At 54.1% G+C, this 26,157-nt stretch overlaps 9 protein-coding genes across 9 annotated transcripts; 5 read left to right on the top strand and 4 right to left on the bottom strand.

Annotated features, from left to right (window-relative positions):
- Positions 1-1,386: 1,386 nt before the first annotated feature.
- Positions 1,387-2,679, top strand: PLICBS_007990 (uncharacterized protein; the record flags this gene model as incomplete). The annotated part of the gene is made up of 1 exon (XM_018324536.2): positions 1,387-2,679. One exon carries the CDS (start codon positions 1,387-1,389, stop codon positions 2,677-2,679), a length of 1,293 nt encoding a protein of 430 aa, XP_018177715.2.
- A 237-nt stretch (positions 2,680-2,916) lies between these two features.
- On the bottom strand, positions 2,917-3,849 carry PLICBS_007989 (uncharacterized protein; the record flags this gene model as incomplete). Its single annotated transcript, XM_018324537.2, has 1 exon — positions 2,917-3,849. One exon carries the CDS (start codon positions 3,847-3,849, stop codon positions 2,917-2,919), a length of 933 nt encoding a protein of 310 aa, XP_018177716.1.
- Positions 3,850-5,057: 1,208 nt separating this feature from the next.
- PLICBS_007988 (uncharacterized protein) lies at positions 5,058-6,232 on the top strand (the record flags this gene model as incomplete). Its single annotated transcript, XM_018324538.2, has 6 exons — positions 5,058-5,126; positions 5,185-5,444; positions 5,539-5,643; positions 5,708-5,852; positions 5,905-6,024; positions 6,095-6,232. The coding sequence occupies 6 exons, from the start codon at positions 5,058-5,060 to the stop codon at positions 6,230-6,232; spliced, it is 837 nt and encodes a 278-aa protein (XP_018177717.2).
- A 4,689-nt stretch (positions 6,233-10,921) lies between these two features.
- PLICBS_007987 (uncharacterized protein) lies at positions 10,922-11,224 on the top strand (the record flags this gene model as incomplete). Its single annotated transcript, XM_018324539.2, has 1 exon — positions 10,922-11,224. One exon carries the CDS (start codon positions 10,922-10,924, stop codon positions 11,222-11,224), a length of 303 nt encoding a protein of 100 aa, XP_018177718.1.
- Positions 11,225-11,759: 535 nt separating this feature from the next.
- PLICBS_007986 (uncharacterized protein) lies at positions 11,760-12,894 on the top strand (the record flags this gene model as incomplete). Its single annotated transcript, XM_018324540.2, has 2 exons — positions 11,760-11,764; positions 11,946-12,894. 2 exons carry the CDS (start codon positions 11,760-11,762, stop codon positions 12,892-12,894), a joined length of 954 nt encoding a protein of 317 aa, XP_018177719.2.
- A 534-nt stretch (positions 12,895-13,428) lies between these two features.
- Positions 13,429-14,346, bottom strand: PLICBS_007985 (uncharacterized protein; the record flags this gene model as incomplete). The annotated part of the gene is made up of 1 exon (XM_018324541.2): positions 13,429-14,346. The coding sequence occupies one exon, from the start codon at positions 14,344-14,346 to the stop codon at positions 13,429-13,431; it is 918 nt and encodes a 305-aa protein (XP_018177720.2).
- Positions 14,347-20,412: 6,066 nt separating this feature from the next.
- Positions 20,413-21,925, top strand: PLICBS_007984 (uncharacterized protein; the record flags this gene model as incomplete). The annotated part of the gene is made up of 2 exons (XM_018324543.2): positions 20,413-20,882; positions 20,953-21,925. 2 exons carry the CDS (start codon positions 20,413-20,415, stop codon positions 21,923-21,925), a joined length of 1,443 nt encoding a protein of 480 aa, XP_018177722.2.
- A 74-nt stretch (positions 21,926-21,999) lies between these two features.
- Positions 22,000-23,395, bottom strand: PLICBS_007983 (uncharacterized protein; the record flags this gene model as incomplete). The annotated part of the gene is made up of 5 exons (XM_018324544.2): positions 22,000-22,460; positions 22,519-22,583; positions 22,637-23,019; positions 23,075-23,179; positions 23,237-23,395. The coding sequence occupies 5 exons, from the start codon at positions 23,393-23,395 to the stop codon at positions 22,000-22,002; spliced, it is 1,173 nt and encodes a 390-aa protein (XP_018177723.1).
- An 839-nt stretch (positions 23,396-24,234) lies between these two features.
- On the bottom strand, positions 24,235-24,963 carry PLICBS_007982 (uncharacterized protein; the record flags this gene model as incomplete). Its single annotated transcript, XM_065601295.1, has 2 exons — positions 24,235-24,890; positions 24,960-24,963. 2 exons carry the CDS (start codon positions 24,961-24,963, stop codon positions 24,235-24,237), a joined length of 660 nt encoding a protein of 219 aa, XP_065457367.1.
- Between the last annotated feature and the right edge of the window lie 1,194 nt (positions 24,964-26,157).

The following is a 26,157-nucleotide window of genomic DNA, read 5'->3' as shown; positions in this document are numbered from 1 at the left end:
TCATTCCTTAGGGAGGATCGCGCAGTTTCTCGCAATAACGAATGGTACGCCGATTGCCGGTACCTCCGACCAGAATGCGTTTCAAAACAGTATGAGCGTTTGGGGAATAACACCGCGGCCAAGTATCTGCTCAAAAAACTCAAGGAGGCGGAGTTTCAACTGGAGAATAAGAAATGGCGCAACGATGAGAAAATCGCCTGCTACCGCCCCGGTTCTGGGCCTGAAGGGTTCTGCCTCCTCTTCGTCCTTCTGCCCTACGTGTCAGTTAGCTATCCTATCGACAACGTTATACGTGCACTGGAAGCGATCCAATATGTCCAAACTCAGGTGGATTGTTGTGGGCAGTGTGGAAGAGGCTGGAGATTCGACTGGGATATGCCGTCCCTCAAGCTTGACTACGTCAAGAACGCTTGCAAAGATATCTGCTATTAGCATGTTCAAGACCTGCACTCACAGACTCCCTTCAGTCCGCCCTCGCATTGGGCCATAGTCCACTCGCTTCTGGTGCCTTCACATGCTTGTGCATACTCGGTGGCGTCACAGAGTGCATCGTATGTGACTTTGGACTGTAGTTAACTGTTGAGCTCATCAGTAGCCTTGAGTGCTGTCCGAGAGGTCCCTCTCCCACACAGTGAGGTTGCGCGCGTGTGGAGACCTTGGAAGACTTCCGACAATGCGGCTGGCTTCAATACAATCTAGAAAAATTATTTCTACTTAGTCAAAGCTTTACTCGGGCCTCTTGTCAATGCCAATTGCCGCCCCCGAGGGTGAGTGCCACCGGATGCTGTGCTACTTGTTGATGTCAGCCTGCCGACTGCGATGCCTTCGGCTGGTCGTGCCAACACTGGGGCGGCATTGAGTCTCGACTTATGTCCTCACAACGGGCAACGAGAGTTGTGACGCTTCGGTGATCGGGGTAAAATGGCGGTTCTGCAACGTCTTGGTTCAACGCCTGTGCCGCGACAAAGCCTCGAGGAGTATGCCGTCGCCGTAGTTATACATCTTAGTTCAGATCAGTGGCTCCAACGAAGGGGTACTTCACAAGTGCCGGGAATCCAAAAGTTTCTTGCCGATAGAAGTCAGCGAGGATCAAATTTATTCCATCTGATGCGATCTGCAAGAAAGAGGTAGAACGGAGAGAGCGGGTATAGCGGGTATAACGGCAGCTGTCGAACGCGGTCCCACATGACTACTAAACCAAAGCTCAGAGATATCACAACCACGATTTGAACTCACAATCACCAGGAGTCAGATGAAATGTGCTTTCAGATCCAACGACCAGCTTTACGAGTCCGATTGTCTGCTGTTCAGTGGAAGATACCCTTGTTCCTCATTGCGAAGTTTGACTGAAGTCAGCTATCCTAGTGGCCCCTCACTGTTCCAACCATGCGCGTCGAAAACCACAAGCGCCGTGCGTTTGAGCATGAACCGGAGGAGAATTTAGGACAGCTTCGGCCTCACTCGAATACCCAAGCTGACCCCGTCCCGGACGGTGGCCTCAACGCTTGGCTTCATGTCCTCCTCGTCCACATCGTCTTCTTTAACACCTGGGGCGTCGCAAACGGCTACGGGATTTTCCAGCAATACTACACCGAGACCTTGGATCAGTCTGAGTCATCGATATCATGGATCGGCAGCGTCCAAGTTTTCCTCTTGTTCTTCATCGGTGTGCCTGCGGGACGCTTGACAGACGCAGGATATTTTCGACTGGTCTTTTCTTGTGGGGTATTTCTCCAGGTTCTTGGCCTCTTGATGACCTCTTTCTGCAAGACGTACTGGCAAATCTTTCTGGCACAGTCTGTTTGCCTAGGCCTCGGCAACGGGGCGACATTTTGCCCAGGCCTGGCCGTCCTATCACAGTACTTCGACAAACGACGGTCATTCGCCGTTGGCCTAGCTGCTGCCGGCGCGGCCGTGGGCGGGCTTGTTTATCCAGTCCTCATCAATTGGCTAAGCATCAACCATGCGGTTGGTTTCCCATGGGCTGTGCGAATATCGGCCTTTATTATGCTCTCGACCTACATCCCTTGCCTGTTGTGGTTCAAACCACGGCTCGCACCCAGGACAAGCGGGCCGTGGATCGACACCTCGGCTTTTCTCGAACTGCCATTTATCTTCTTCTCGCTCAGCATGTTTCTCAACTTCTGGGGCCTGTACCTGGCATTCTTCTACTTGGGAACATTTGCTCGTGACCGGATCGGCGTTGCGGAGCCTGTCTATCTGTTGATGATACTCAACGGCGTGGGCATATTCGGACGTGTGCTACCGACAATTGTCGCGGATAAGTGGACTGGGCGGTTCAACATCCTGATCCCACTTAGCCTTCTGGCAAGTCTGCTCATGTATTGTTGGGCCGCTGTGGTCTCCAAGGCTGGAGTTTTTGTCTTTGCTGGAATCTACGGGTTCATCGCCGCTGCGCTACAGGCTCTCTTTCCAGGAGTAGCCACAACAATGACCCCGGACCCGAACAGGACTGGAACGAGAGTGGGGATGATCCTGGGTTTTGTCAGTTTCGCCAACCTGACGGGCCCAGCAATCTGTGGAGTGTTGATTCGCAAGGAGGACGGGAACTATTTCGGCGCGCAAATGTTTGCGGCGTCGTCCATTCTGCTCGGAGCATTCATGGCATTAGCGGCGCGCGTTGCGCAAACCGGTTTAGTTATGCGAGTCAAGGCATAAGCATGGTCAATGGAAATACGTGCTATATGTCTAACTTCGCATTCATATTGGTGGCAAGAAGGGTACTAGACATTAGACGGAGCGCGAATACGGCGTGCGGAATAGAGCAGGCGAGACCTATACTTGGATATTCGGCATTGAAGGTCATGCAAGAGAGAAATCGAAATCTCACTTATGCAGCAAACTTAATGAATGACGAGATCTATTTAAACCAGAAGCTAACTTTTGAAGCTAATTTCACTGCAGCGCATCCTTGATGACCTGTTCAATGGTTTCCCTCTGGAGGCCTAACCTTTCCAGCTTGGCCAATTCTGCCGCATCCACCTTGTGCTGGAAGTCACCGCCGTGACCCTCCAGGAAGTGCGTAACAAAGAACTTTGTGAACGGGGCCACGCCGTCTCCCTGGCTGATCTTCTCCTCGTACTCCTTGGCCACCTCGTTCACATCCCGCGTGGTGATGTCCCAGTCTTTGTCAGTCGTGCCTGTGGCGCGCTGAACAGCGTCGAGAATTTCTCGCTGAGTGACGTGGAAAGACGGCGTGTACACGCCCTTGTTCTTGTACTTGGCGAGATCGGCCTCGGGCAGGCCCAGTGTAGCAGCAACGGCTTGACCAGTATGGGCGATGCTTGCCGTGTTGGCCTTGGCGTTGGCGCCACGCCAGATGGTTGCCTTCCGGGCCTTGGGGTCAATGCCCCAGAGGCCAGCGCCGAGACCGCCATCAAGCCACGGGCCAACGGCGATGGATACCCAGCTGCTGACGCCGAGGCTTTCAATCAAGTCGCGGATGCTCTTCTTCGCAATCAAGAGGCCGTTTTCCTCCGTGAGCTGGCCAGCGAAGGGGTCGGGGCCAAACTCGGACGGGAAGATGTAGGGAACGCCAACCTTGGCGGCGGCGCGAATGGCAGGCTCTTGGAGGCTGACGAGCTGAGGCAGAGGCGGCATCAGGACCAGAGCATCTTGGCCTTTCAGCACATCGGCGAGAAAGGCTTCATCCTCAAGGTTGCCCTTCTTGACAATAACACCGGCCGGGAAGGTGCTGGTGGCTCCCTCTCGCTGAATGGCGGTGATAGTATGGACGCCGTGCTTCAGGAGAGCGTCAATGGTGGGCTTGCCGACCTGGCCGCTGGCGCCAGTGATTGCGATCTTTCGGCCTTGGATTGCGGGAGCCATTGCGCGTTGGTAGATAATTTGCTGTGTATTTACTCCGGAATGTAGTGGAAAGTAGTGATGAAAGCTGCGAATGAAGTCAGCGTCGGTCGGACTGATCTCGCCGAGGAGGGGTGAGCTCACCTTATAATGCCTCTTGCACGCAGAAGCTGAAGTGTTCTAAATAGCCAATTGGCGGCTTTTGAGTTTGCTTTAAGACGGTGTGGTGAGATTGATGCTGTGTGATTGATCGGGTGTGGTTGATGAACTACCTCCCCTTGCCGGGGGCTGTCACGGCACTATTTATCACGATCCGACAGCTCGCAGTTAGCGCTGAATTGTAAGAGGAACTGTACTTCGCTCATCGTCGCTCATCACCATGGACGTCATGGCTTGCTTTGTCACTTTCTGGATTGATAATAATTGCCTGAAACCTTGCAGTAAGATGCCGCAATGACGATAGGCGACCGAAGTTTAATAATCGTGCGCGACAATTCATGGAATTACACGATGCCTCCCAGAACCGTGTCAAACAAAGGCGCAGCGCCCGCTTTTGCCGTCCCTGCCGTCTTCCCCGCCATTCCCGCTGTCTCCTTCTGCCTCCTAGTCTCACCAACTTTGTCAGCGGCTGAGCTCGGGGACAGCATCTCTAGAAGGCCTGGGCCGAAGGCGGGGTTCTTCAGGGCGTCGGAACGCCCGGACGTGGCGCTGTAATTCATCCTCGCGGCACATGCGGAGAATCTTACTGCCACCTGTAGGGCCAGCTTGTAAGTTAGTGACAGCCTGCAGATGCATGAGTGCATGGCATTGCTGAACCACCCCTGAACCTTGCGTGCTGTTGGCAGATTAGTCTGTCAATTTGGCTGCTTTCACTACGAAGATATCATCAATAGGCGGATAAATTGTAACTTTATAAACACCCGGGTGACGACTTCCCTCGTATGATTGCGTATGAAACCCCCGCTCCCCAAGCACTCTGCCCGACCAAACAAGCCTTTGAAGCTTTAGTCAAACCGTCCGAGATGGCCAAGACTCTTCCGTCGGGGCTATATGCTCCCTTGCCAGCTTTCTTTAATGATGCAGATGAGCTAGGCAAGCAGTGTCCTTCGTAACAACCGCCGCATTTTCGCTAATACCCCCGTAGATATCGAGTCCTACGTGAAGCACGCCATCTGTAATGACCTCGCCTCTCGTGTATGTGCAAATGCAGATCACATTCGCTAATTGAAGCAATGGAAGACGTTGCCAAGCCAGGGGTCATTCCCGTCGTCTCCGCCACAATCGGAGAGGCTGCGCACCTGGTATGCTCCGATCCTTACTGCAGCGATGTGTCAGAGCTGGCCAGTAACACTACCGTAGGATCGCCAAGAGCGTATTCAGCTGATCCGAGCTGTACGTTCTGCTCTCGACGAGAACAACCTGCGCGAGATACCAATTGTAGCCGGTGTAGGCGCGACAAGTACTCGAGAGACAATCCTTTTCTCTCAAGATGCGGCAGCCGCTGGTGCCGACTTTGTGCTTGTCATCGCACCGAGCTATTTTGCCGCTGCGCTGAAGGCAAATCCGGCCACCATCAAGACCTTCTTCATTGATGTGGCCTCCAAATCGCCGGTGCCAGTGTACGTCCATCATCCATTAAAGTGTTTCCGTCTCGCCAAGACACACCTCACACATGCAGACGTCGCTTTACTAACTCGGATCACTATGATGCAGCGTGATATACAACTATCCACCAGTTGCTGGTGGCGTTGATCTAACGAGTGACGACATCGTGGACATTGCAAGGGCTGCCCCAAATGTGCGCGGCGCTATGTTATCGTAGGTACCCGCTGTGGGAGTCCACGGCCTCCGAGCACCGAGGGTTGCTGACGTTAGTTTGCAGCTGCGGTAACGTCGGGAAGGTCTCAAGGATCGCAAGTCTTCTAGACGACTCATTTAGGACGTTCGCCGGCTTTATCGACTTCCTTCTGCCATCTGTCTCGGTTGGTTCTGCCGGCGCAATTAGCCCATTGCCAAACGTTCTTCCCGTTAGTGACGTCTCACTCTGTTTCAAGAACGCGTGCTTACCACTCGATGTAGAGCTTTGCCATGGACGTGTGGCGCAGCACACAAAATCTCAACACTTCTCAAGATTGGGCCAAGGCCCGACGGCTTCAGGAACAGGCATCTTTGGCAGAAGAGGACTTGCTGTCTGGCGGGGTCAGTACAGGCACCTATTCTATTACCGGGAAAGTGACATGCTCGTACGATATGCTAACCTCTTGTTTAGGTGGCCGGCGTGAAGTACTTGTTGAACAAGCAATTCGGATACCCCGCCGCTCCCAGGCTTCCTCTGCAGCCCTTGAGTGAAGAAGCCGCAAAACGTCTCGTTCAAAAGAAGTATTTGAAGCAACTGAGGGACGCGTAATACGTCTGTTGGCAAACCCAGTGCTTGGGCAGGTTGATAATAGCCTGTGGCCATGAATGGGTCACGAAGCACCCATGAGTCCACGCCTGCGGGGAAGTATGTACATAGGCATTGATGCAATCGAAACGTGATTCCGCTGTTGCTATTTGCTAACATGTCTAGATGGCGGTGCACACTAAGCGCCACGAGCTGGGTTACATCATGACTTCAGTAGGCAAGTTCAATTGTCGTTGAGACAGCCACTCTTGCACCATGCCGACGTAGTCACTAGGCCCATATCGATGGAATATCTCCGCCCAGATTCCCGCCTTCATCGCTTTCCTGTATCTTTGTAAACCTAGATCATCTAGAAGGAGATCCATATATGGCAAACAGTCGAAGGCCAAGTCTGGACATCTATCACCTGCACCACCTGCGATGTGCGGGTGTCTGATACGGGAATATTCGCTATGCAGAATCGCAGAATACCTCACCCTATCCTGATCAAGGAGTTCGGGCTTCAAGTGATCAGTTTCGCCCATGAAGAATGCCGTTATCCAGAGTGCCTGGATCTGTGCAATCATAGTGGCAGTGAGCGCAAGGTGAGAGCCGATAAATGCAATGTTCCGGTAGTGCAGAAATGTCTCATGAGGTGGAACGAGAAAGCGATACAGTCGGTAGGGGGCCGCAGCATTACTGGAGACCTTTGCGCTGGAATCGTCAATGGTCGGTCGTCCTGTTCCCTCTGGTGGCGTTCTTCTTGGGCCGTGTTTCAGGGCTGGGATGTTGGCAAAGATATCGTTTCGTACTTCGTCAAACAAATCCTGGTCTCCTCTTTCACCTTGCCTTGGAAACAACATGCCCATAGTCTTGTCAGGCAGGAAACGTATGGGAGGCCGAGTCGTCCACCCTGTGCAGCAGACGAGTGCGTCGACACCTATATCTTGGCCATCTGAGAGATGCACCATTCCCTCAGACAGGCGGGTGACGTCTGCTATATGAACGGTAATTCGACCTTGACGAACGAGCTCAAACCAGGATGATGTGTAGTTATGGATGCTGAGAGAGTTGCCCATCCAGAACGGGCTGACCCAAGGCTTGAGCTTTCGAGTCTCGGGATGCTCACCATAGCGATGGGCTTTGTGCGCGAAGCTCCCGATGGTACTCCAGAATTTGGACACAATCCATCGTCCCAGAAGAGTGTTATGAAGGGCATAGCGAATCCAACTTATCAACCCGGCCTTCTCGCTCCAGATGCACGGGTCGAACCAGGTAAAGAATCGCGTGGAGGCCAAGCGTTGGACCGAGATCTTGAGCGGCGAGAAGAAAAGTGGCCAAACCCAACTCGGACCGCCTCCTCCTGGTCTCATGACCATATGGACATGCGCTCCACACTTTGCGGCGAAGAAGCACGTGTCCCAGGCAGATTTGTTTCCGCCCAGTACTACGACGCTCTTGGCTCGTTCTATGCTGTCGGCACGGTGTTTCAGCTCTTTTGCGTGAAAAAGGTCTCGATTGAACTGTCCCTGGCCTGCAAACACCGGCTGATGAGGCTCCGATGTAAGGCCAGTGGCAACGACTAACTTGCAAGCGACGAGGGTTTCTGCGTCTGGACTCAGAGAGTCACTCCTCGCAACGACAACTTTCAGGAGCCATGAGCCATCGCTGAGCAGTTCTGCTGATAAAACCTTTCGGTTCAGCCGAATTCGAGGCATGAGGCCGAAGTGATCGGCGAATGCGGTCAAGTAATTGTGAACGGCTCGTCCGGGTATATGCTGCCCAGGTTTGACACCAAAACGCCCATAGGTCATGGGGAAATCAGAAAACTCGTACGTGCCGACAAGATTGTTCGTCTTTAACCCAGGATAAAGTCTTTCTTCGGCCCAGACTCCGCCTACCGTTGATGCCGTGTCGAATACAACCAAGGTGGCGTCTGGTCGAGCCTCGAAGTGTGTTTTCGCCATTGCCAGCCCATGCCACCCTGGAATGGTCAGTAACGTAGTCTCCAGGCTCGGTTCAGTAGGCTCACCTGCTCCAACTATGACGGTGTCGATCCGTTCCATGGCGGCGCCTCCCTTGGGTCAGACTTGGCAGCTACTACACGGCCGCTCGACCTTGAACCCCCTCCAGCTGCGATGTGACAGGGCTGAGAAAATGGCTACTCGAAGATGCGACGAATGGGCGGCTTAGCCCGTTAGGCAAGAAATGAGGTAACTGGCCCAACTAGACCCCAGGCCCGAATGCGGTGTCACGTCAACTCGCAAGGTCAGGGCCCAGGCTTGGTTGATCTTTATCCTAGCATTGTGCGATAAAGAAACCCCGCCCCCAATCGAGGATCTAGAGATACAAATGCCGAGGTTGTCCCAATGTTAGGAATCTTGATGGTGATTCGTGACAAGTTCCGAAGCCCAACCGGAGAGGACCAACGTCGGGTACCTTGACTGGGGTACTGATATCATTGGCCAGCTTTCCGAAGTCTGCTATGACGGCTCACCTCTAGTAGCCGTTGCCCTGTCCGTCCAATTCCTCACAGATAGCGCGACAACAAGAGCTCTTCATGGCGGTAGCAGGGCACGGCGCCAGTTTTGGCTACAGCTTTGTGGCAGGCCATCATGAGCCCGGTTTACATGTTCGTTGCAGTACGAGCTGCTGTGCCGGGGGCTTTCGGTTACATGGGTGGTACTGTCGAGAATGGCCGCCACTGGCAATTCAAATATCGCATGCTTATGTCGAAGCAGCTTAGTTCATGTTGCCTAAATGGGCCTTGATCCGAACCACTCATCGTGGCCTCTTTACCAAACCCAGACGCACTAGCCATACATGACCGCTGTCATAGAATGGACGCTTTCCTTGTGTATAATTGAGGGAGATCTAGCCAATTTACAAGAAAGTGTGATACATGTAGCAAAGGGCTAACCGTGATGGTGACTATGGTCACCTTCCGGTGGGAACGGAGGATCGGACCCCTCTAGCGACTCATTCCACGCAGGGTTCGTACCGACGTCTCTCCACCTTATAGATTGAGGGCCATCTTTGTTCCATCTCAGTATGGCATCGAAATTCCGACATGTGTGTGTCGCTGACCAGTCAGGCAGCGGATCCCGTCGTCGGGGCTTGTCTAATGGGTCGTAGAAAATGTACGGTGTGATGTCAGCAGTGCACATCAAGCTCTCCCTTAGCATGTCCACGCAGTGATCTGTCATAGGTTAGACAATAGTTGCCTCTCGTGTTCTGTTGGCAATCCGTACCGAAATGTGAGTATAAATTCTCGGTGGGCACCCCTTCGTCGAGAATTTTGTATCTGTCGTAGTTGTAGAACAGTCCCATGCGTAACGTGTTCTTAGACCGTTCAGTATCTTAGCCCGCCAATTATATCGGAGGACTTACCAAGCAGTGCAAAAGATGGAACACCTCCAACATTGCTACATAGCCTCCGCCGTGGCTGTCGGGTATCTTGTGCAGTGGGTTACTGGACGAGCCGCTGAAGTTTAAGGCCAGCACGTCCTCCTCAGTGAGCCGTACTCCTCCCGCCCCCAGTTCAATCTCATGCCAGGCCAGGTCAATAGCATCTGACTGTTCGCCGGGGCCCCCTCGCCATTTGTTCGTTTGACGAAACTCGGCAGCGTACTTTCTTGGTTCAAACCTCACTGCCTCCCATGCCGGTGCTGCCATTGTCATCAGTCAGTGTTTCTCGGATGTTCTGGGAGTTATGTCGCATACATTTGCGTGAATTGCTTGACTCCAGCTCACTATGATCCCGCCGGATGGCAACGGCTGCGAGAGCCACAAGCGAAAGAAGATTCGTGATTAGCAACACAATTGTGCTCCGCGACCGTCGTCTGAGATAGTGCGGTGCTGGAGAGGTTTCTTGATCCAGCTCAGCTTGGTCAAGCCTTTCATATTCCGAGGCAGATGAAGGCCACATAGTTGTTGTGAACGGAGGATTAGAGACAGGCGAGCTCTGGTGGTGCCTCTTCCACTAAGTGTGTTCGACTTCTTAATGTTCTTGACGAAGTACCAGTCGGACAGGCCGACTCTCAGATGTTAAAGGTTGCGGCTAATTACAGGAGGATTGTGCAATCGCTGCACAAACATCGTCACACCAGCCTAATCCGGTGTAGCTATCATATGCGATGCAAACCGAGACCAATCAGCAGAACCAGATCATCGGGTCTGTTCACATATCTCTAGATGTTCTAGAATTCAGGATGCAGCCCTCGCGATTTGATTCCAAATTGGCGTTCTTCCGATGACGAGACATTAGCCACTGTTACGTTGCCGGGTGTCATGATTGGGTGTCTCGCAAGGAGGAACGGAACCTTTGTTAGGGCACAGGCAGCCTGCAGCGAGGCCCAAAGTTGGCGGATGATGAAGTACAGCATTCAGGCGTCTCAGTCAGCGAGTGACAGTAATATTATGAAAGCCTCTGCGGCTGAGTATGCGCGACTACTCCTTCAGCGGTTCTTGGCCACGCGCGATGAGCCTCTGGTCTGAGAGGATCCGGCAAAGTGTCACAAGTGCACGAAACATAACCCGGAGAAAGCACCTGCCACAACAGGCAAGAGATGAGTTCCCCATGGTTTATCACTGTCGCTGTATAAAAGCCGCGCCTGTGAAGGAGTCCAGCGTGAGAGATTCTGAGTCTCAAAGCAGACATCCTCGACCTTGCCCTTTTCTTTTGCCCAAGTACAAACAACCGCAACAACAAACATGAGAACCAGCATCCTGTCTCTCGTGGTCTTGCAGGCCGTCGCAGTTTTCTCTGCTCCCGTGCAGGACCTGACAAAGGACTCGATCGTCATCAAGGCCGCGACAAACTACAAGCGCAGCGAGGCCCATGATCTCGCCAAAAACTCCATCGTCATCAAAGCAGCGGCCAATTATAAGCGCAACGAGGCTCAGGATCTTACCAAGGACTCTATTGTTATCAAAGCAGCCGCCAACTACAAGCGCGACGAGGCGAAGGACTTGGCAAAGGACTCGATCGTCATCAAGGCGGCGGGCAACTACTGAAACACACACGTCGGCAGAGGGATGTGATAAGACATCCGCCTCTCCACAAAGTCATAGGTAGCAATTCAAGGCACCAAGTCACGTCCCGTGCTCGCAAGTCTCACCTGCTTAGCGTTCTTAGTTGGCAAGGTCGTGGTCACTGAGTAGTAGTAGAAGTGTTTGACATGCATGGATTCACAAGGAATTGACGACGAAAGGGAAGCCTTGACTGTTTCATACAGTCGCGTATCTTCCCCCTTGGTCAGTACTTTGCGGGAGACATTCTCGGATTGGCTCCTCGCAAGGTAGCGTGGCCATTCACAGGACATGTCCAGGCCATTTGGCCCTCCAGTCTACCCTCACGACGACAAAGCCACAGACAGACGGCGTTTCCCAATGACTCTTTCAAGTATATAATGAAGTGAGCCAGGATAATGCTCTTCATCTAGTCAACTAGGCCAGTCACCTATCCTGTATGCTCTTAACGCACTTCTGAAACACCCTAAACTTATCAAGTTCGAGCCGGACGGTGCTAACGAACAGTAAGCGCTACACGATGTCGTATATCGACAACCGATTAGTAATGCTGCGACTCCTTCATGGACATGGCCGAGCGGCTGAGGCGATCGATCTGACGTCTGGTGCGGGGTTCCGGTGTAGATCTCTGAAACGTACGTACGTGGTAGGGCTAGATCCTTCTCCTGCGGGAAGTCACGCTGATGGACCTTGGTTCCTACAACAGGATTGACCTCCTCAGCACATCGCATCGCCTTGGCGAAAATCACGCCATGGGGAGCGAAGTATCTCCCAAAAAGCAATTCACCGTTGCCATTGTTGGTGGCGGCATTGGAGGGCTTGCGCTGGCGATCGGATTGCTGCGTCGCAACGTCCCGGTGCAAATCTATGAAGCTGCCCCGGCCTTTCGCGAGACCGGGCTGGGCCTGTCAATCGGACCTGCGGCGCATCGCGCTTTGCCTCGGATCGACCCCAAACTTCGAGTAACATACGACTGGCTTGTTACGACAAACGCGGACAGCCCTGGATTCGAGCGGTTTCGAGACACATGGTTCGAGGTTGTTTGGGCGTCGGGGGAGGATGAGGGTGAGCTCATGATGGATCTGAAAGCGTTGCCCTCTGGACAGACTACGTTGCGTCGGGCGGACTTCCTGGCGGCGTTGGTGGCTATGATCCCCGACAACACGGCACACTTCGACAAGAGATTGGTCAGCCTCACAGAGAGAGCCGATTCGGTGCAACTGTCCTTTGAAGATGGGACAACTGTTGCTGCTGATGTGGTTGTCGGATGCGACGGGATCAAATCCAGGGTAAAGGAGTTTATGCTTCCCGAAGAGGTGGAGCAGACGAGACCTCGGTACAGTGGCATGTACTGTTATCGCGCAGTTTTGGAGATGCAAGATGCAGTGACCGCAGTGGGCAACCACAGGGCTAGAGTCGCCACATGGTACATAGGGAGTGGATGCTACGCGATAACCTACCCCATTATGAACGGAAAGAAGTTGAACTTTGGTATGTACAAGTTGGATGAGGAGGCATGGGACAGTGACGGTTGGGTTCGCCCTGGGACCAAGGAAGATCTCGACAGCGACATGGGCCACATGGGTTCGTACGTCAACGCGCTGATGAAGGTAGGTTGGCCACCGCGCCGCCGAGCGTACGAGTCCAAAACGTAAGCATGCTTACTTCAACTAGTACGTGTCGGATACATCACAGTGGGCAATTTTCGAGCACCCCCCAGTTTCGAGCTACTGCCGATCTCGAGTCGCGATACTGGGGGATGCAGCTCACGCCTCGACCCCTCACCAAGGCGCCGGCGCCGGCCAGGCCATAGAGGACGCCCTCGTGCTCGCTGAACTCCTGGCTGACAATGCGGTGGCCAATCCGGAGGATGTTGTAGCGGCTTTCAGGGCATACGACAGTGTCCGCAGACCGCGCAGCCAAAAGGTAGTCACGAGCAGCAAGGAAAACGCCGATTTGCTGTGTCTTTGCCACGAAGGCATCAGGGATGATGGGAACAAGCTCAGGCAGGCGTGGAATGAGCGTTTCCAATGGTTATGGAACCTTGATATTGACGAGCATATCGAGAGTGGACGGGATCACTTACACCGGCATCTGCGGAATGAAGGGGGGCAGTGGAGCTAGACGCAGTGGACCATGATTCATACAAGACTTATCCGACACTCTAACTTGGCCATCTTCAGATGTTCCTAGACCTTGAGCCATTCCCTATAGTAGTCTACTAGCCGTGAGGTAGCCTTCGTCACATGCTCGTCGATATCATACAAGTCGACGTGACTTGCCCCGTCGATCAGGTACAGATCCTTGGGTTCCCTGGCGTTTACAATTGCCTCATCTGCCATCCACTTAGTATCCGCGTCCATCCCTACAACCATCAGAATTGGCCGTGGGCTGATCTGATCAATCACGCCGAAGCCAGAGAAGCTCGCCAGCTTGTCGATGCTGATCCAGGGCATGACCTTCGCCGACCGAGGGTGGCAACCGCGCGGTGTGGTGTAGTAGCTCCAAGCCTCATAGGCATACTTGCCCCATCCTTTAGCGGTCTCCTCATCGGGCGGGAACAATGGGAACCCTTCTGCGTCGGCGCCAGCTGCGGCGGCAGTTCTCGCGCGCGCGGCTTGCTCCAGTTGTGTTCGCAAAACAGAAGGGTCTTGTTTCCCGTTAAAGCCCTTCCGAATGAAGCTTCCGAGGTCCACACCGCTGACGGTCGCCACGGCTTTGATGCGAATGTCGGTTGCCGCCGCAGTTACGGCGTATCCTCCGGACGCGCATATCCCGAGTAGTGCAATGCGGTCCGGGTCGACTCTTTCGTGGCAGGCGAGGAATGAGACCGCGTTCTTGATATCCTCCACGCGATGTGCAGGATCCTCGAGCCCTCGCGGCGTGCCTTCACTTTCTCCGTGGTAGGCACAGTCAAAGGTGAGAGTGACGAACCCCTCATTATGGAGGCGATTGGCGTAGATTGCGGCAGTCTGTTCCTTGACACCGGCTCCTGGGTGGCTGACCACTATAGCGGGGAGGCGCCCATCAGTCGATGCTTGATCCGGAATGTAAAGATGGCCAGCTATCCTTAGCCCTTGGCTGTCGAAGTTCACGTCCTGTCTCATTGCGGCAGTGTTTTGTCAAGTGCCAGCTTTTTGGTTGAGATTAGCGCCGCTGGCAGTGGCCTCTTGGTGTGCTAAACGAGCGCAGTATTGGGCTCCGAGAAACTCATCTTTGCAACGCACGATCTCTTCATTTATATAGTTTGTTCTTCAAGGCGTATGCAAAATCCCATCAGCAAGGGCATGTTCGCGGTGGCCTTTGGAATCACAGCCTCTGTGTTCCCTAAATCCGGAGTCGCCGTGCAGTTTAAGTCCGTTGAGCGCCACGCGGTTAAACGGGCGCTACAGGGCACCGCCACCACGTTGACGATGTCCCTGAGCCGCAAGGGTGCCAGCATGGTCTACAGGAGCCTTGTCAACTGCTTACAGGCCCCCGCCATTGACAAATAGTTGCGTGCTGATTCTGCAGCTCTGTGCAAGGCACCGGAACTATGCTGTGACCCGTCCCATCGTTGCGTCATCATAGATTGCATTCGCTCTGATTCCTTTGCACGGAGTTTAAATATGTACTTGAAGGCGAATCACTGCGAGCTGGCAGCCGGCTCAGTTGTAATCCCGCAAATCATGCGGCCGCCGTTGCTATGAGCTACAGCACATTTTGGCGCGAGAAGACGTCGCTGTAAACCCGCGTCAATTGCGCCACCCTGCGACACCGAATAATTTCGGGAGAACCGAGGACTGGAGCAAGCGCGCTCGGTGTTCGCCGTCAGCGGACCCGGACCCTTATTCACCTATGCAGTATCAGGTAACAGGCTGCACTGTACTTTCGACACGTCGTGAGCTCTGAGAATTGAGAGGAGGCGCAATTGCTCAATGTGGAAACCCGACAAAGACGAATGTATCACGGACGACGTTTTGGGGGGGTCCGGCAGTTGCAGGAGAGCGATGGTACAGCACGGGGCACCTGGGCCGTGCCGATTTTAAGTTGCCAGAACATCAACAGTGTGGACCAGCTCAGCTACCGCTATTACAGTGCCCTCACTTGCTACAGTAACTAGCCTGTCCAGGGATTTGAAGCCTGACTGCGATGTACTTCCATGGATGTAGTTGAGTGGGACCGCTGTTGGACCATGCCTCTTGACTACTGTAGCAGAATGCCACATGCAGAAAGTTGAGAACACGCAGCGTGCCCAATACTCCGAGAACTGAGTATGGGGCCCGGAGCCATGTGGCGCATCCTTGCTTCTAGATCTAAATCTCAAAACGACCTCCCGTGCTGATTGACGTTGGTCGAGACTCGGAATATTCCGCTGGTATTGCCTAAATTTGCAACAGCCTCAACCTCAACCGGCCGCGACTGGGACGAGAGCTTGACGGAAATGCGGTGTATCGTCGGACCGACCCGGCGGTTCGGGTATGCGTTGGGTCTCTGCATGCTGCCCCGGCGTGACGATCTTCGCTTTCTCAGTCGGGAGAGAGTACACACAATGAAGGGATTGTCGCAATATTGTAGTTCTGAATGCTTCGACAATACAGTACATGAATTACACTCCCTATTCAGTTGTAAATATTTTCACTACACGGGCCCAAGGTGTACAGGCTCTGACCAATGTTGGCATCAATCTTCCCAAAACAGACATATCTCAATCTCGAGCCCTTCATGACCGCTACCAGGTATCGAATGTTGTAGCTATTACGTGGTAACTATTGTAGTCGTCGTAACAATGCCGCCGAGAAACAAGTTTGGAGGGCATCTTGATGATTTGGTCACGGACCAGACCTATAAAGCTGGCCCGGTAAAGTAACACTGCCTAGTTCGCGAACAGATGAGCACATCGACAGAGTTCTGAACAGGTCTGCCAACATGGCAAACTTTCTCTTTCCCTGCACGACAAGCGTTGACCACGTCAAAAAGCAGAACAATTATCATACAATCCTTAGCGATGTCGTGCGAAGTGCCTCCGATGCGATTGATGCCCTGAGTCTTTTTCGGCAACTTCTCACGCAGCACAAGGCCGTGACGAGGTCGTCAGGTCTAACTGCGTTCGATGCCCATGGTGGTGATGCCGGCTGTCACCTGCGAGCTGCCATGTTACTTGATGCCTACACCAAGTACGATGACATCGCTTTCCGAGACCCCATGGTGTTGGCGCACTTCGACGCCTGCCTTAGCAAAACCATCGAGGGTCTACGCCATGTTAAAGCGAACGGCGTGGAACTGTATTACAACCTAGTTCAAGATTGTTTGAGCTCAGAAGATGTCGGGCTTCCGCCCAAGGAAGCCACACCACGACAAATCCTCCGACGCTTGGGTTGGGCAGATGAAGTGTACACGGAACCGACATGGAAGCGCCGGACGAAAGGCGACCCAGCCGAGGTACACTATCCGCGAGAGCCGCTGGCTGTCAGCGCCGAACATGAACCATCGAGAGATATCGTCGACGGTGTGCTCCAGAGACCAAGCTGGAATGTATTTGATGCTCCAGTAATGATCCGATTCATCGTCTATGCATATACACTCTCGAAGTACAAGCGTTTCTTGTTCAACGGATGGAAGATAACGGGCATGGTTGACCCGCGCCAAGTTAGAGGCTTAACAGATGCACTCGCGACCTCAGCTGCGCAAAACAAACAGTATAAGCGACCGGGATCGAATCGACTGGAAAAAGAGTTCAAAGAACTTAAAGTGTGGCTGTCGGGACTAAGCACAGACTGGCTGCTGGCCACGTGTACCAAGCTACCACAATTGAGACAGATGACTTGGTAAGCTATGCCTCCATGCATGTTGAGATTCGCAGCGCTCACTCTGGCCAGCCTCCTTGAAAGAAGTATTCAGCTATCGCCAAGGGCAATAGAAGTTGTACCATGCTATCTAGGGTATCTCGTTGTACGCGGGTTCCTGGCCAGTATTAGATCTCCCGTGATCATCGTCGATCGGCACTTCTGCGGGGATGGTAAGAATCCCAATTGGCACGGGAAAAATACAACACTAACGATGGCGAAAGGATACCATATAAATGTATTCACAGGCTTCATGTCATTGTCGAGAGGCAATAAAGAGGTACTTTGCAAGAGCGAAGTTGAAGCATACAGCGATCTGACTTGAACCAGGGCACCCAGAAAGGTTGTGGAAATGGCGTTCGCTGGAGCCTCCGACAATCATCCATCATGAGCCTCATGGAGTCCAAAGATCGAAGACCGCATGTCGTTATCATGGGAAACAGTTTGGATGGTCCGACGTCAGCCTACACCTCTCTGATCTTATCAGCGAGCCGGGACGCAGGTAAAAAAGTCTTCCCGCATGCGATCGATTGCGCGACAGGCTGCTCGTCCAACGAGCACCATATATCGCAGTTCATGGCTGCGAACCACGACCAGCTAATCCTGTCGTACTTTGCGATACATGGCTCGTACCCATTTGAGCTTCGTGACGGGGCTGATGAGAAAGCCTTCGTGGACGGATGCGTTAGCTCTTGGGCTCACACGAGACGGGGGTCCGCCATGGCTCAAAATCTACTTCCGAAATGGCGGGCTGACGCTCGGGTTTCTGATTCCGTGGGTGCGGGGATAACGAACATGGATACGTTCATGTTGCAGCATGTGTTTACAGAATTTAGGGGAGTCCTCGGGCATTTGTTGGCGCGATCTCTTCTGAAGGCAGACTTGTTGCCCGTCAATGCACAGTTCGGTGGCGAGGAGACTGCGAATTGAGGCGTTAGTTAGACGGTGTTACGTTTCGGCCTGAACTGAGCGCGGCAGCGGGGCCGATGCACGCGCTCATGGTTATCTGTGTACAGTAATTCGTACTTACAGTAAAATGGACACTTAGACAGAATCATTACAAGCACGGGAAGCGTGCAGTTCTTGATGCTCAGAAGTTCCCTTCTCAGTCATCAGCAACATCAATACGGCCCGAGCCGGCGACACCCTCGGGGCTGACTGCAAACGCTGCATTTAGACCAGCATTTGAAGGTTGAAGAAGCCTGTGGTGGGTGGGTCTCGCTGGCACTGATAGTGAGGTGCTGATGTGCCGTGCGCTCCTCGCATGGGTTGCTGTCAGTCCCGTGTACAGGGGCTGGCCGGCCAGTTAACACAACTCCGAGGTCGCCGCCGTCAACGGTGCATTGGGAGTGCTTTCGCGCGGTCTGGACCATGCCGCATACTGTACAGTGTCCAGGCAGTTCATGTTGCAATCGTTCGTCAGCGCGTGTAACAACAACATTTGAAATGCGCTGCCCTTGTTCGACATTGCTGGCGTGCATGTCCACATCGTCATGCACGACATGCAAAGTTCGCCAGCTCCAAATGACAGGAACCAACAGTGACGCTACTCTACTCGAGATTGGTTCATAGAAGACCCCGACAGGACGCTGCAGACGGCCTGGCTCACGTGCGCATTCTGCATCGTTGGCGCTCGGGCCAAAAGTAAAAGACCGCCATCAACGATTGGGCAACGAGTCGAGTTCCATTGTGCATCTAGTGTTGGTGGCGCCGGGCGCTTCATGCTCCCGGTAAATGCCGGTGAGAAGACAGCACGATCCACTGGGCTACATTCACGCAGCTGTTTCTTCATCTCGGCTCACCGCCACTGGGAGGTGCAAATTTTGAAACGACTTTTTTTGGTGCTGGTCCGTGGGCAGTCCTTCAAATGTTGTTGGAGAAGTCCCATCTTCACAGTCGCATTTCTCGATTTCCACACAACTCAGTTTCCAGCCCTGTATCGCCACTGGAAGCCCCTGTCACCGTCACTAAAAATAGGTCTTCCGCGGGCCAGAGTGCCATCCCAGCGGCCGGCGCCCGCTGACGGGCGTCGGCTGCTTCTGCGCGACGGACTACGGCTGCAATTGAGGACATAGAGGGCTGCCGGGCCATACGGGCAATTGAGGTATTGCGGGCTGCCGGGCTACGCGGGCAATTGAGGCATCGCGGGCTGCCAGACTACACGGGCAATTGAGGCGTCGCGGGCTGCCGGGCCTTTCAGGCAATTGAGACATCGCGGGCTACCTGTAGCAGCAACTGAAGGCAATGCGTCCTGCAGAACTAGCCATTGAAGGCAGCGTTGCCTGCGCGCTGCAAGCCTGACGGTGCGGCACTATAGGCCGGTATTGCCGGTGCGACGTACATGGACATGGAGAAATGGACGCGTGAAGACAGAGGCACAGGTGTGTGAAAATACGACGAGTCATGTTATTATTGGAAACACTCCTTGTTGTGCCTGCATACGGAGTACATTGACTCTGAGATATGGCTGCAGCAGATGAGGCCGCTCTGACCCTGACGGGCCGTTGCAGCCTACGCCAGCTATATTGAGAAGAACCTCACGCTGTGCTTCGCTTTGTTGTCGAGACCTCAAGACACCAATGGAACTGGAGTGACTACTGCCACAACGGCGTTGCATTCTCTTCGCCTCGATGACCGCACACCATCAGCTCCGCCAGCGCCATCGAGGTGACCGGGCGTGGGCGACGGAACGCCATGCCGCTGGGCCGTGCCAGCCACACGCCCTCGACACCCAATGACGGAACGGTCCACTGTCACGGACTGTCCACAGCAAGCGTGGCCAGCGGCCGCCGCTTCACATTGTCTGCCTACATTGTGGTAGGGCCGCCGGGTGCTGCCGCCGAAGTCGATAAGTGATAACATCGCCGCCTTCTAAGCCGCATATGTCCAGGACCGGCCAGATGGGAGACGACGCCGACTTGTCCTCCACCACCGTCGCAAGGCATCAAGATGAATGGCACGTCGATACTGTGGCAGCCATTCGATGCTGCCGTGACACTGGTTGCAGGCTCGCCGACCAGGCGCCTCGATGGAACTGCATGGCACTTGCCAATATGCAAAACTCCTTTCTACATATTCGTCGTGTCAGTATTATTCATTTTGAGTGTCGCTGCATGGCTTCACGCCCTTCCGTCCCCGGGTTCATACGACCCGCGAGAGCCTCCACTCCTGCGACCGAAACTCCCTTTCCTGGGGCATATCATCAACATTGTCAGGTTCCAGGGCGAATTTCACTCTATCCTTCGGTATGTGTTCTCATATCAGCTGTTTCTCTGATTGCCCGGAGTCTACATACAGTCGTCCCTGAGTGCTAAGACAGACCGATCTTGCAGCAAGGCCAACCCATCGATGTCGCTGGCGACGTTACCGATGCTAAGCGGCAAAGCGTATGCCATCTTCGATCCAAATCTGATCCACGTCGTGCTACGGTCCAAGTCGGCGACCTTCGAGCCCTATATCTTCAGCCTTGTTCAGACGACATTTGACCTTTCGGACGAGGCCTTCACGAAAGTCATTGAGGACGAGAAGCTTCTGCCGGACTTGACAGACGCCTTTCACTTGGGATTTCAGGTCAAGCCTCTACGCAAGATGACGCGGCGCTTCTTGGCCACCATATCCAGCAAGTTGAACACGATTGGCAGCGATTCGCAAACAACGCATGTCTTCAATGCGGGACGAGAAAGAGCACTTCAAGGCGGACTTGAGGTGGAGAACCTGTACTTGTGGTGTAGAGATTTGATGACGGTTTCAACAACGAAAGCCCTCTATGGAAACAGCGATCCCTTCTCAAAAGATTTGAGACTAATTTCTGTCCTCTGGTGAGTCACAGCGGTGCCAGACAAGACATTTCCATCACTGAAACGTCACTGACCCCGGAAACCTGGACAGGGAATTCGAGAATGCAATCCCGTCGTTTCTCGTATCGTCCTATCCGTCAATTACTATGCCGAGGGGTTTTCGTGCGAGGCGGCTGTTGCATCAAGTCATGACCAAGTATTACAGCGAGAAACGAGATGTTGTTGATCCCACAACTTCCCTGCTCATAGCACAAAGGGCAGACACCCTTCGTCGACACGGCTTCAACGGAGAAGAAATCGCCAAGATGGAGACCATACAGGCGGTCATTGCGACGACCAATGCCATACCGACGTTTTTCTGGCTGCTCATTTTCGTGCTGAGTCGGCCCGAACTGTTAACACAAATGCGCACCGAAATTGAAGGCGCGCTCAACTTCGAGCCAGTAGCTGCGCAGGGTGATTCACCAGACAACCACAGGGTCGCGACACTCGATGTTTCTCGATTCGAACATCAACTACCCCTGATGACTAGCTGCTATCGGGAGACACTACGGTTGATCAATCACTCTGTCAGCATGCGCCGTGTCACGTCTGACATCTCCCTCACAGCAGCGGACGGGAAGACGTACGTGCTAAAGGAGGGCGTTGATGTCCAAATGCCGGCAGGTGTCACTCACGGAGACACGACCATATGGGGGCCGGACGCTGGGGAGTTCAGGGCAGAGCGATTCCTCCCCGAAGCACGCGTCTCTGGGGCACAGACTCCACCAAGGGCATCGCGAGCGGAGCGCAGTCGCAAAGCTGCTTTCTTCCCCTTTGGCGGTGGTAAACACCTCTGCCCGGGCAGAAACCTGGCTTTTGAGGAGATTATGGGATTCATGGCGCTGATTTTATTGCGCATGGACTTGGAGCCGATGGGGATGAGGTTCGAGGACATAAAGATGGAGGGGGCAAGGCTTACAGCACCATCGTGCAAGCCGATCAACAATGGCGCGGGTCTCGGCGCTCGACTGAAGAAACGAGACGGCTGGGAAAATACCACAATTGCCATTAAATGCGGGTAGCTTGGAGTTACGGATGGAGCAGATCAATTGAATGGTATTGGAAGCCTAGCGGAACGAGTTTCATTACGTTAATATTAGTAGCGGTTCATCCTACCGCTAAAGTCTCGCTGGCCCCCTCTGGTCTCCTCCATGCCCCTAGACTGCTGCTTGTTCAAGTTCTCCTGGCTATCAATGCTGCCAGTGGTCATGTGGACATCATGCTCCGACATGTTCTCCTTCTGATGATCGGCGTACGCCGTGGTATGTGTCCCAACTTTCCAGTCCCCATACTTCTCCACCTTGGTTGTGCCTTGTGTAAACTCGGAGAGGACGTAGACATGGTTGTCGAATGTGCCGACACCGTGTGTGCTGTTCGGACCCAGGCCGTGAGGAACGCTCGCGCCGTAAGGCGTGCGGGCGGAAGTTGTCTGCCGGGAGGAGAAGCCCAGCTTCCACGCAGCCATTTTGAAGAGGGGCCGTAGGGTCGCCAGGCTCGCGGCGCTGATGGCCAGGCCCATTTCGACGGTTGACCAAATCGCGATATCAGTCGTTGCCCCTTTCCAGTTGTCAGCACTAACACATGCCAGTAGCGCGAAATTGAAGGAGGTTCTCACATAAGAAGTCCGGGTCTTTGAACCTGATGAGATACCCGCAGCGCACCACGACAGCTGAGCTTGCGCTTAGAAGGGGTCAGCCCGGTGTTTCAGAACCAGGAACGGGAGGGATACATACGCGCAGCCCATTACCACCAGTCCTATGAGGGCGACTCGGGCTCTGGTCTTCAGCTTCAGGTGCCAAATGATGAAGCCCGGCAGTATTGCAAAGGTAAAGTCCGTGATGACGCTGAAGACGCTGTAGAGATATGCGAGGGCCATGATGATGTCCATGCTAAGGCAGTGCCCGCCTTGGTCCTTGTCCCAGTACGAAGATACGGGATTGCACTGAAAGAGCGTCACAAAGAAGAACACTCCTCCTGCGACGATGGTGCAGAGCGACGCGCCGTAGATGATCCACGAGTGTGCTCTGGTTGTCGTGATGCGGAGAAGGAACCAGGCGAAAGACACCTTCGAGGTGATCATTGTCAAGCTGAAGAAGATGTAACAGAACCACCAGTACTTGAGGGGTATTAGCGATATCGACGGGATCATGACGTGTTGCCGGCTTCCTTACCATCGTCGCAAGCTTGATATCCTCCTTGTCGAGGCTGTCCTGGTGCTGGCCGGTGCCATGCTTCACGCCTAGATTAGACATGACGCAGTAAATAATAAAGAAGACCTGTCTTGCAGTTAGTGATTGCCTCCCAATCGACATAAGCACATCGGGTCGGCGCACGGTAGCCAGAATCATGAGCCAGTCGTCAAGGCCAAAAGCCTTGACAAGGGCCGCTCGAGAGTAGCATCGCAACAAGACGATGACGCCCGCAAGCACGCAGAAGAAGATGTTGACCGCGAGAAGCTCCGGGCCGCGGTTTGGTGCATCTTCCACGGCCATGGCGGCGACTTGGCGAGGGTCCGCGATCGAAGGATCACCTAGCCCCAGATTGTGTCGGGAGGCAAATCGTGTCCCGAGATGGTCGGCGCGGCAGAGCAGAAATACATGGCTTTTGATCAAATGTGTTCCAGGAGGAAAGGAGCAAGGGAAACGGATCGGCCTGGGGCCCTGCCAGGGGCATCGCTGCGTCTCCACGTGGGATGAGCTGCGCTACTCGGGGTAGAAGCCCGAGAATGGCTAAATTCAAGGCACCACCCGCGATGAGCGCGTGCTAAGTTTGCAGCTCTTATAATGTGGCTTGCGGCGGCGGCCTTCGACTTCCTCGAGAGCTTAAGCGCAAGACAAAGCCGCGGCGGGGTCCCCCCGTCGATGTCCCTGCGTGTGCATTAGCGGGATTGGATGGTGCTAGCCAGGTCCCTAAATGGGAAAACAGCGCCGGCTACGAGCTGCCCGACGAATGCACCGAATGTTTCAGGAGTCTTGGACAGCCCGTGTCGACAGGCTGAAAGACGGTGGCTGGCTTTGAGAGCCAATGGCATGTGATTGCTTGCATTGCCATGTGTTTCGCTTGGTGAGCGCTCGGACGCTGAAGATGCAAATGCATGCCAATCGGCGGGGAAACAGAGGACTTGAGACGAACTTCCATTTAGGATGAACAGTTTATCCATCTGGTAAAGGGACGAATCCACTGGCCGTCCCGGTAGTTCTTCTCGGGCACTGCCGATGGCATTGACTAAGTCCGACAATGAAGAGTGTCAGGGTCGTCCCATGGCTGCCCAGGGCTGACAGAACAGTAAGACAAACTGAAGTCAGACGCCCCAGTGACCCAGGCCACGGTGCTACTCTTCGAAGGACAGCACTTGGCCGCTGTCGCCTGCAGTCGGTCGGCCAACTCTCACCACCGCCGCCCGCCTCCTCAGGTCGATGCAGATGTTGAAAAGCGTCGGAAACTCGCCCTTTCCTTCTGCCGCCCTATTAATCGCACAAGGATACCCAGTCTCGTCCTCGAACAGAGTGCGAAAGCCGTCCCAAGATACCTCACCCGCCGCGATGATGTTCCGTTCCATTGTCTCGACGCGCGGCGCCGAGTCGTCCAGCCAATGTGGCTCGTAGATTCCCGTGTGAGTGAGCAGCATGTGATTTGCGTGCACAACGAAGCCAGCGTTGTTGACGGGGACCTGGGCGAATGTGCTGGACGTGAACTCGAGGCCGACCGCCGTGGTTGCGTCCCCGATCAGGAAGTGCGCCGAGCTTGCCATGCCGATATCCTGGAGCTGCCGCAACGCCTGCTCGACCGAGGTGCTTTCCAGCGCTAGTCGCAGGCCGAGGTGGACAGGGAGTCGCGTCTTGTCGAGTCCTCTGGCGCGAATGGCGTTGAAGCAGACACCAACACCTGCAGAGTTGAGTCCAATCTTGCCAATTATTCCCGCCTCTGTGATCATCTTGATCGCCGGAAGATCAGGTTGGGTGATGGTCAACTGAATCAGATTCTCCCCTTGTTCCTCCTTCCACTGCGGACTTGTCAGCTTTGTTGTTCTTCCCACTGACGCGTGCAGACAAGTACTCATGGCATACATCCCAGTTCTGCCCCAGGTACGAGTAGGCGTCGCTCCGGCAGTACGCGCTGGTACAGCCGTCGCTGAACTGCCCAAACACTATTTCGGATCGCACATTCAGCGCAAGAATATCGAGAATGTCGCGACCTGCTCCATCCGCGATGCCTGCGAGCGATCTGGTCAACGCTGAGCGCGTGCTGTTTCGCAATACGGCTTGCTAACCTCGGATCTCTTCGTAGTACCGTGGCCAGCGGGTCGCTATGATGCCGTCGAAGTCCCGCGCCAGCTCTTGGACTTCGGGCCATGGAAGCTTGCTTGCCTGCCAGAAGAGCCCGGCGTAGAATATGAGCCCGCGACCAATCTCCACCTTGGCACCTTTGCCGTGCGCGAACCCAATCTACTCGCGATTAGCTATGATGGACTCGGGAGCTATGAGACGACGCGGCGACTTGCCTCGTAGGGCGTGCCGGAACAATGGATTTCTTTGAACCTCATTGTGATATGAACCTCACGAGTGACGATCAGGCCTCCCTCAAGTACAAAATATCCTTCAAGAACGCGACACAGGAGAATAGAGAGACCATCTCAATTGCACTCGCAGTCATTTGGACTTGACTACCGCGACATCCCCGCACTTTGTTTGCGGGGGAACCAGATTCCATTACCCGGGCTCCTCGGCATCCGTGGGTCAATCTCCAGGCCATTAACGTGTCCAGCTTATAACCGAACGATGCGGATCCTCGCCTAAGCGTGTTGCTACTGTTATTATGCACTACCATGACGATGCCGATGTCTGGTTCAGACAGGGCCATGTCTGTGTTGTACCTGAAAGCGCGAGCACCGGAGCGCCCCGCGGCTCCCCACACGCCCAGTGCCCGTGCCCATCATCCGGCACGTCGTTGCGATCCAGAGCAGGCCCGTGACTCCGCGACATTGGCACCGAAATCCATGCAGCCATATTGAGTGTAGACTGAGTTGATGAAACCATACTTGAGATCGATAGAAGTCCGAACGTCTATGAGGCGCCTCGGGCTCGCGCTGCCCTGGTTCAGTGGCTAAGTGCGTGCAGACTGCAAGAGATTTCATCCTTGCCTTCCTTGCTGGCTTTCTCCCCAGCATGAGACCTCAAACCCACTTTTCGGGAGGATCAAGAACCCACACGGAGACAGCCGCCGCAATGGTTGGAGGCCACCTGAGTCCAGCGGC

The sequence above is a fragment of the Purpureocillium lilacinum genome, assembly GCF_023168085.1.
Source record: "Purpureocillium lilacinum CBS 284.36 DNA, scaffold_6, whole genome shotgun sequence".
Lineage (NCBI taxonomy): Eukaryota > Fungi > Ascomycota > Sordariomycetes > Hypocreales > Ophiocordycipitaceae > Purpureocillium > Purpureocillium lilacinum.
This window is presented reverse-complemented; position numbering and strand designations above follow the sequence as displayed.